We start from the raw sequence: 9,994 nt of genomic DNA on the forward strand, positions 1-9,994 counted from the left end.
AGATGGTCGCTCAGGATGTTTCCTGAGGTAGAAATGACCTCAAATCAAAATCATTATTTGTGGGTATCCACTTATTTGTTAGTGAGCAAGATGAGCCTTTGTGAGCTGTGGATCCGCAGACTACTTTGACAATGTTATGACGAAATTCATTGTCAATAACAGGACAGACGCATGAAAAACTGACATGAGTTATTATTTGTTAACTATATGACAAAAAGGCAGAGGGGTCAAAATTAAGTCAAAACACGAAAAGAACGCGAGACAAAAATAAGAGAAACTTCAATTTTGGTGATCATCAAGGTGATGCTACCCGAGATATTGACAATAAAAATTAGCCAATGAGCGCGCGAGAATTTTGCAGTAATTGTAAAATATACGATTGACGGGTGATAGCCGCGTACCATGGTGCAGTTTCAGCGGCTATCACTCAAAGGGAAAGGGATCGAGTGGGTGACGGGTCAGTGCGGCTGCTTGCGGTTGTGTGGTAGGTACGTTATGTATGAGGACATATTGCTGGTTTTCACTCACGTGATCAACTGCCATGTTTTTCAACGAAAACAAAAGGAAGCGTTTGCATAATAATAGAGTTAAATTCCCGGAGAATTTGGTCGGCGCACCAACATGGCCGTCTTTTCTTTGTTTAGGGCACCAACATGGCCGTCGTGACGTCATGTGAAAACCGAGAATATCATACAACCGTATAAACTACAACCGTTCACGGTAGTGCCACGTTTTCATTTGGGCCAGCGGTCATCCAAGTTTCCAATATGGCGGATACGGTGAGAATAATTTTTCCTCAACAGCGCTGACGATGTGTCCTCATTTTCCTTGCTATTTTTACTTACTTGCTTTGTTTACTTTAAGATAACAAAGTTATTTTTTTTAGGAACATTTGGATGCAACTGAAGATGTAGCGTTAAATTTTGGAGACGAGGATGAAATTTTCAGGAGAAGAAAGAAATTTAGGTTTCGGGTTTTTTTTGTTGTTGTTTTTGTCAGTTGAGGGATATAAATTTTTGCAGTTACCTTAATTTGTTCATCATTTCATGTCAAGGACTTTTTGAAAAATGTCTCTGCAGAAATCCAGCTGTAACAGTGTTTCATCTTCTCTTCCGAGTGGCAGCCATTATTGCTTACCTCCTGTGTGGCTGGTTGAGTGATAGCTTCATCACAAACTTTGTTGTTATCGTGTTGTTGTTATCATGTGACTTTTGGACTGTCAAAAATGTAACTGGTCGATTATTAGTTGGACTTAGATGGTGGAATTACGTTGATGAAGATGGGAACAGCCATTGGGTGTTTGAGTCAAAAAAGGTACAGCTGTAGTTGTGTCGCGAATGCCCTAGGGCCGAACTAGATTTTAGACGTTTTAATACGTTTCTCAAGTACAGTACTCTCTCGCTCTTTCCAGTCAACTAAAATATGCTACATAATTACAAATTGAACAAACGATTTGTCAACAATGGTCTTCTGTTTCTAAGTTACTCGATCAAGCTTTCAATCAATATGAAAAATTAATACTTGGAACTTGTCCATCTTTGATTTCTAACTGTGATTGACATTTGCTTTAATTCCTATTATCGCTTGTTTGAAAAAGGCTTACTCTGTTTATAGTAGTCACGCAATCCCCAACAGTTGTGGAATATTGGGCAAGGATTGAGTAAATTTGGCCTTTAAGTCCTCCAGGCCCCTATAGCTAAATAAAGCCCACCTTAAATTCACAGAAGCATACAACCAATCACATCACATGTTTTGACATAATATTTACTTTAAAAACAATTAACTGTAGTTACATGTATGTCTGAGAGGAATCGATAATGTTAATCTTGTTGGTGAAGGTGATCTGTTACATTACGTTTCAGAATGACAAGAATGTGTCTAGTGCTGAATCCCGTGTCTTCTGGTTGGGTCTGGTCATCTGTCCCCTTGTCTGGATGTTCTTTTTAGTGGCTGCATTATTTTCACTCAAGTTTAAGTGGCTAGTAGGTTACTTTGAATGTTATATTTTAGAATATTTTGGGGTCTATGCACTTGATCTCACAAAAGCCATCTTAAATTTAGGAAAAAAAGAAAGATGTATGGACAGTATTCATAAATAGTGGCCAATAAATCATTCCTTTGTCCTTGTGTTTTTGAGACCAACTAGCCTTGTTTGCATGGACAAAATACAAAAGAAACGTAGCTTTAGAGCAAGGCTTGTTGGTCACATTAGCACAGAGACAAGAGAATAATTTTGTTAATATGGTCTATGGAATAAATTGGTCATGGAAGACTCAACTTGGTTTGATTTGAGCATGTGGTCATAATAATTAAGCATAAGTAATTAAGTCATTAATTATTAATAATAAATGTTGTTAATAATTAAGTATTATTGTGTCCAAGCAGCCACAATAATGGCTTAACTGTAATTGAGAAAGTGGCCAGATAAAGACATTCACTTTCTTTGTGAACAGTGTGTAAGTTCTTTAAATTGATGACCCAGAAATGTTTCTTTGGATAGGACCAATCCATTGTTGTTTTCCCAGGAGACTTAAGTCCACTCAATCATTACTTGGTGCAGCCAGGGAATAAACCAACAACCTCTTGCATGGCAGTCATCTACTATCTTAAAGGGGAACTCGTAATTTTAGTGATTTCGCTTTGATGCAAATCCCATAATAATCATTATGCTAAATAACTGGTCCTTTGATCTTTTTTAAGCTTGTTGTTGCTGTTGGTCTTTCCTTGAATGTGGCAAACCTGGTTGGTTATGTCCGTTGCAAAAAGGATGCTGGAAAAAAGATCACAACTTTTGCTGGGAACTTTTTAGGAAGACAACTCCTTAATCAGGTACTTTTTAAAAATAACTGTTGTTTTTAAAAATATCCTACATGTAAACATGCCACCACAAGGTCATCCTTGAATTTTTCTTGATTTCCAGTGTGGCTGCAAAATTTTAATGTTCCATAATTTTTACTCACAGTAACCCTTTTTACTTTGTTTGTAAGTTCAGAATTCAGAATAGATTGAAATGGTGGCTATTTTGAAAAAAGCTACATGATAAATGCCTTCTTTATGTCAATCAAAATTTAATAAAGTATTACTAAATCACCTTTTTTAGTCCAAATGAGAAAAAAAATTTCATCTTACTACAGTTCTCTTTTAAAATCAGTCAACTGATGTTAACAGATTGTCTATATTAAGCACCCTGTAGGACTACAGTTCAAAAGGATTTAACAATGTTGTTGCTATGGTTGTTCGTATCACAGTCTTTCCTTTGTAATATTTCTCAGCTCAAGGTAGCATGATCTTTCACTCAGCAGGTGAATCCTACTCCTCGCCGTCAACTTCCTGGGCGGTTCTATGTTCAGACACCTTCTAATTCTCTTCCTCAAGTATTGTAAGTTGCTTGCGAAAAAGTGATCTTATTTTCCTTTGTTCTTTCTCTGGAACTCCTCAGTCAGTAAATCATTCTCTTTAATTCTCAAACAACTCAAAGCAAACAGGCCTAACTGATTAATTGTAAAAACAATTAGACAAACCCAGATCCTACTTCTTGTAGTCTGCCATGGCCTTCCATGTTCTTTGCGTTGCAGTACCAGACAACAAAAACGTTGGGATAGAGGCGGGGGATGCTTCCTTTTCCTTCATGTTTATCTCTTTCAACTTTCTGTCGAAACATGTTTTGTAATCTCAAAAGTTTTCTCGTTTTCTTTAAATTTCTTTCATTTCTGTAATACTGAGTGCTACATATCTAAACAGAAAATAAATAAATAACAAGCATATCATACTTTTAATTCTGATTTCACAAAATAATAATAATAATAATAATAATAATAATAATAATAATAATAATAATAATAATATTCATAAAAAATTAAAAATAAAATAGTTAATGGATGGGTCAACGTTCAACTTTTTTACCCTGAATGAAATATAACACATTCATCAATCATCTGCATCATCATTGTCAAATAATTTTACCAGTATTTTGATCACTTTTGTTATTATCTCTCATTGTCATTATCATCACATTCCTTATAGTCATAACCATCCTTTTTGCCTTTATCATCATCATCATCATCATCATCGTCATCATCACCATCCATTGTAAACATGGTTTACACAAGCAACTTTAAGCTTAAAAATTTGTGATTTGGAACCTTTATCACAATAATAATGTTGTCAGCATTCCATCCTTCCTCATTGTGCAGGATAATTATTATTTTCAAATTGTTACTAGAACCTAGTTCAATCAGACATGTCCAGAAATGCATGTAAGGAGTTGCATGCCGATTTTGATAAGTGCCACAGAGTGTCCCCTTTTTCTTGTCTTCAACTTTAACATTACTCCTATCTAGCAGTTAATCTTTAACATTGCAAGGAGTCCCCTAACCTTTGCCTCCATTCTAGTAATAATTACCTTCTAATAACAATTAGAAGGTCATACATTTGAGCCTTGCCAGGAGTGCTCAGATCTTTTCCAGTATCCCTGAATCATCATTACTGAAAAAATAATACATCTCCTTTTAACCAACATATCAAGCATTTTGACGTCCCAGTAAGAGTAAGTTTCCGTGTTGTGTTACTTACCGGTATTATTATTGTTTTTGCTTTTCTGCCTTATTAACTAATAATTCAACTTTGTTGTGTTAATTCATAGGCCATGGGCACAGCAGGCACCCAGCAGCAGTCGTGAACTACCTAACATTTAAATCATCCGTAATAAACATACATGTAGCTGAAAGTTAAGGAAATACTTAACTCAACTGACACCTGGATTTTAAGTTAAGAAATACAATGTACATGATTCAGTCACCTAGGGAAACATCAAAGTGCAGGAAAGAAAAATGTTGTGGGTTCATTCCCTTTGGGGGTGCAGGGATAGCGCAGTGTTGAGAACACTCGCCTCCCACCAATGTGGCCCGGGTTTGATTCCCAAATCCGGCGTCATATGTGGGTTGAGTTTGTTGGTTCTCTACTCTGCACCGAGAGGTTTTCTCCGGGTACTCTGGTTTTCCCCTCTCCTCAAAAACCAACATTTGACTTGATTTGTGTTAATTGTTAATTTCAGTTTACAATGTCCCCAATTAGTGCTCCAGCGCGAGAACGACTAGACACTTATAAAGTTCCTTTCCTTTCTTTTTTTTTTTGTCGTTGTTGGAGATATTAGGGAGATTTGGCATCCTGTTTACGTGAAACTGCTGCTTGATACAAAAACATGAAAATTCCGGCTTTTCTTCTTACTTGCCTCTTTTGTTTGAGAAGTTTCTGTTATTTAACAGTCAAGAAATGAGTCAGAATCAAACAGGTTTATTTCATTTTTGGCAAAAGTGCAAAATTTTAGTCTAACGTTGCCAATTCTCTCTAATATATTCAAGGGATCTGACATTTCCAGAAACAAGTATAGGGAATTGTATGAACACGAGTGCATTTCATGATTTATGGGCACGAGTGATGTTTTGAAAGTTCTCAAAATTGCACGAGCGGTGGGCGAATACAATTTGAGGACCCTTAAAACATCACGAGCGACCATGAATCACGAAATCCACGAACAAGTTCATACGATTTTTTATTTATTATATACTCAATAAAATCACCCCATGGCTTTGTTTCCATAGCAACTTCCGTATTGCCCTCTATGACCTCTTTTGCACTCTATAACCTATTTATGCAATCGTCATTGACCAATCAGAAACGCAGTATTTTGTTGAGTACATAATAAAGCCAATTAGATGCAGGTCAAAAATAATTCACGTGTAAATTTGGATAGACGTGTCCCCTGCCCTTTATACCATTCCTCTCAACTTCAACATAACTTGTTGGAAGCTACACGTATTGCGCTGAAGTGACTCTGTGACTTCACTAAAGCAAACGTAAACAGTCAAAGAAACACTGTCCCTGACGCAAACTGTGTCGTTGTAAATAGGTAGTTAAATGGCGTTTATATTAAGGACGGTGCCTACTAATTCAAGGGTATTTTTGCGCGGTTTACTGACTATGCGGGAAAAACAGATCTTAACAAGTGTTATTGAAATCCAAAAACAAAGTTGGGGGTAGCCACGCATTTTTCGAAGATAATTAACCAACAATATTTGTAAAAAGCTTTGAAATACAAAGCAATGTATGGCGTTCTTGTCCAAATTGAAGCTTAATTATCTCTGAAAAATGCGTGGTTACCCCCAATTTTCTTTTTGGATACCAAGAGCACTTGCCAAATTCTGCTTTTTCCGCATAGTTTTGAACCGCGCAAAAATATCCCTGTATTAATAAGCACCGCCGATAGGAAATCCGAGTATCTCGAGATGCGCAGAACGTATGCGCAATAACAATAGTAGGCACCGTCCTTAAGGGACCTTTTCTGTTGTTTTGATGCTTTGTGTAAGATGTTATTGAAAAGCTGGTCAAGAATATCCTGTGGGGTGTAGGGGAGCAAAGAGAACTTGACGTTAGGCTGGCGATAAAAACGGGTCGTTACGCAAGACCATACGGAAGATGAGCAACACTTCTTTAGTCTCTTGTCCTTTTTATCAAGAAGAAAGAAGCTCACTGTTTGAATGCTTATACATGTATAATCAATTTAAAACTCCCATAGTGAAAATGCCGACAAAAGATAAATTCTTGACGCTGTTCGACCTTTCTACTGAAAATGCACAATTACAGAAAATAACTTCAAAGTACCTTTTTGATTGTTTTGAAATAAGAAACTTAAAGTTGCATGACTTTTGAAAATTGTAAGTTTATTTGGGTAAAAGTTGATGTACAATGTATAAGACACCAAATAAAACGATGTATGTACTTACGTTATTAAATTATATTGTTTTTGGTTTTTCTTGCTTCTTTTATCATGCATTTCATTTTCCCGCAAAGTGTTCTGCTCTACCTTGTCTTTGGCGTTTTTTAGATATTTAGGTCCCTTGTGTTAGTTGCAATTAATCTCAAAAAGTTGAAAGAATCGCTGGAGGCAGAAGATAATTTCACCTTTTGCACTTCTACCCACTAGGGGAGCAGGGTTGGCGCAGTGGTGAGAGCAATCACCTGCCACCAATGTGGCCTGGGTTCGATTCCCGGTTTCAATGCCATCTGCCATAAGTGGGTTCAGTTTGTGTTGGTTCTCTACTCTGCTCCGAGGCTCCCCCCCCCCCCCCCCCTCAGCAAAAAAACTAGCCTACAGCCGATTCCAGCTGGCTGTAAGCTGTGCTTCAAGGTCACACATGAACCGTATAGCGGCAGCCAGAGGCGCCATAGTATGCTTTCGGTTCGACCTTGTTGATCTGCGTCGTTGCTGTACTTGAGACGGCGATTAGCGTGACAATTATTGTTCTGACTTCATTAAGTAACAAAATACCACACTGTCTGAATCCTTGTCCTTCTTCTTTAACTGAACAAGAGACCTAATAAGCGCTCATCCCAGCTCATATCACCGTTATTTGGGAGTAAACACCCCTTGTAACCTCACTAATAGCCAAGGAAAGTTAACTATGTTTTATACGTGGGATTCCGGGAAATATATTCCGTGTTTCTGTCGTTGAAACATACTTAAGTGAAGGATCCAGCACCCGGTAAATGTTTTTCTGCTTGCTGTACTTTGTTGCTTTTGTAGCCTCATTTCTCTCAGGACTCCTTCAATTTAATCCAGCCAGGCCGACAACATTCTGGAAGAGTAGACCACGCCACGAACTCTAACCCCAACCCTGCGAATAGTGGGTGGGTTCGTTAACGTCCCACAATGATAACAGCAAGGGTTTTGAAACGGGGCCTACCGTTAATAGTCCTCCGAGAGGACTTGAAGACCAAACCATTTGTAGATGTAATTGTGTATAGAGGTAATGGTATAGGGCCTAGTAAAATTAAGGGTTAATTAAAATTGCCTTGAGCAGCGTATAGCGACGAGGAAAATTTCAGAACTTTGAAAACCGAGACGAGTGCCGACTGACTTGTTATCATTGACATAAGTTGGCTCATTAGGTGGAGTCTCCAATCGACAGAGTGGGAAGTCTTGATTTTCGGGAGGTGTTGTGACAAGTGCGTATTGACCAATTTCATAAATGGCGACCAACTTTACATTCTTTTGTATTTATGTTAATTAGACCTACTGCCCTCGTTTTAAAACAAGTGTTCTTTTGAAATTTGCTCGTCGTAGCGAGGTTAGTAGGGCTTATTAGCATTAAAACAAAAGAATAATTTATTTGGCCGCCATTATGAAAGAGGGCTATGGTTGAGACTTTCAGGCGGCCTGGTATTGTCCCCACCTGCGATGCCGATCTCGAAATCAGGCCTTTTTTTCTTTTCCCTTCTTTCAGCAAGTGACAGACATAGCAGTGAGGTTAAGTTGATGTTTCACAAATAAGAGAAATGGACCTTCTACATGTCAGAAAGATTTGATTGGATATTGATTTCTTGGAGAAATACCAAAGTTTCTCTTTTTAAAACTTATGAGACGTGACCCCAAAGCCAGTCGTTGTTTAAAAAGCACCAACCGTTCTTAGAAGCCCATGAGAAGGAGCTTCCCTTTGCGCGTATCTTTCTGTTTTTTGAACACCACGAGTTCTTCGGCTCTGCACGCACTGTTTAGAATGGCCAATCAGAATAAGGTTATTGTCAAACGAAGACAAAAATAGCAAAAGCAACGTCTGCAATTTTGCAAATTGATGTAAATGTGATTCTCCAGCTTAAGGGTTAGTTCTAAAAATAGAAAGATACACACAAAGGTTGACTCAAGGATATACTGCATAGGGAAACTCCTGGCTAGTCATGGGCTTCAGTTTGAAATCAAGCAGCTCCCTTCCCTACCCCCTTCTCCCAAAACGCAAGGAAAATCGTGAATTTGTACGGGCTAACCTTGTCTTGTGGCCGCTTAATTTCATAACTCTGCCGTTCCTTGACCGTAACATGTTCTTAAGTTTGTCATTGTGATAATGCGATCCCAATTCCAATGCAACGTGGGTCTCAAAGGAGAAAAATGCAGATATGTCCGTAATCCAGGTGTCTTTATTTTCTTTTCCAGAGACGCCTGACCAGGCTCTGGGGAAGATGGCAGGAGCTCATCAAGGTAGTCGCTATCTCCCATACTTGGCCAAGGAGTCAACCCTTTCCAGAGTAGATTTATTTATAGAACGCCTCCATTGGGAGATTCACTACGCCCACTGTTGTAAAAGCCAATCAAAACAAAGCTATCTTAGCGTCAAGGGAAATCAATTCACTCTTGGGCAAATATGATACTTTTCACGGGATAATACGTAGGGGGAAAAACCTGTTCCTAAAGTAAATTTACTCGGTAGAATCAAGGATTTGGCATGATTTCCGAGTTCATGTCTGCCTTCTCTTCAAAGCTGGCTAAGTGCGAAAAAATTCATACTTCGCAGTTAGGCTCAAGAGGAGGCAGACATGAACTTGGAAATTGCCTATTAGTGGAGAAAGAAGCTCCCCTTGATGAGCTCCTGCTTAAAGCCCCAAAATTCGCCCATTCAGCCAAGTTTAGGAAAACCTTACTGTAAAGCTGATCGATTCGTACCGTCGGTAGCGTGGTAATGGGGTACGTGGTGGGAGCGAAGGAATTTGGACGTTTGAGAACGAGAGGGGTCTGCAATTCCTCATTCTTCGTTTCTCCTCTCTCGTTCGCATCAACCATTCCTCTACCTCTGAAATGACGATTATCGACAATTCGTAATTTTCCCTGGAATGACTGTTATCGTCAATTTAGATTACTCTGTCCCAGGACTTGTGCATCTCTGGACGGGATTTGAACCCGGAGCACCCAATGTGAATGAACTGTTTTTATCCACTTAACAACTAAAGATCAACTGATTGACAATTGCACCGATTATTTATCAAATCTAATTAATATACTCTAAAATTATTGCTGAATAGTGGTTAAGTCTAGTTGATTTTAAAATGGTTAGCTTTGATTCTCTTGAGGTTTGGTAACCAGCAGTTTTTCCTTTTTAAAAATGTTTCTTATCCGGTGATAATACACGTTTACAGCGGCATTCGAAAGAAAAAATATATTGATATA

At 38.3% G+C, this 9,994-nt stretch overlaps 1 protein-coding gene across 3 annotated transcripts in view; it reads left to right on the forward strand.

The window, feature by feature from the left end:
• The first annotated feature begins 600 nt into the window (after nucleotides 1–600).
• LOC137969840 (Golgi apparatus membrane protein TVP23 homolog B-like) overlaps nucleotides 601–9,994 on the forward strand; it is a 74,139-nt gene continuing 64,745 nt past the window's right edge. The window contains exons 1-6 of one of the 3 annotated variants that reach the window (XM_068816220.1): nucleotides 601–779; nucleotides 887–966; nucleotides 1,080–1,314; nucleotides 1,863–1,982; nucleotides 2,701–2,829; nucleotides 3,300–3,398. In XM_068816220.1, the coding sequence (XP_068672321.1) occupies nucleotides 768–779; nucleotides 887–966; nucleotides 1,080–1,314; nucleotides 1,863–1,982; nucleotides 2,701–2,829; nucleotides 3,300–3,383 (660 nt within the window). In that variant the 5' untranslated portion in view covers nucleotides 601–767 and the 3' untranslated portion in view covers nucleotides 3,384–3,398. Of the gene's footprint in view, nucleotides 780–886; nucleotides 967–1,079; nucleotides 1,315–1,862; nucleotides 1,983–2,700; nucleotides 2,830–3,299; nucleotides 3,399–4,642; nucleotides 6,809–9,994 lie in introns of those variants that run through there. The other 2 variants (XM_068816221.1, XM_068816222.1) reach the window with 2 other exon arrangements.

The sequence above is a fragment of the Montipora foliosa genome, chromosome 9 (genome assembly GCF_036669935.1).
Source record: "Montipora foliosa isolate CH-2021 chromosome 9, ASM3666993v2, whole genome shotgun sequence".
In the NCBI taxonomy this organism is placed as follows: domain Eukaryota; kingdom Metazoa; phylum Cnidaria; class Anthozoa; order Scleractinia; family Acroporidae; genus Montipora; species Montipora foliosa.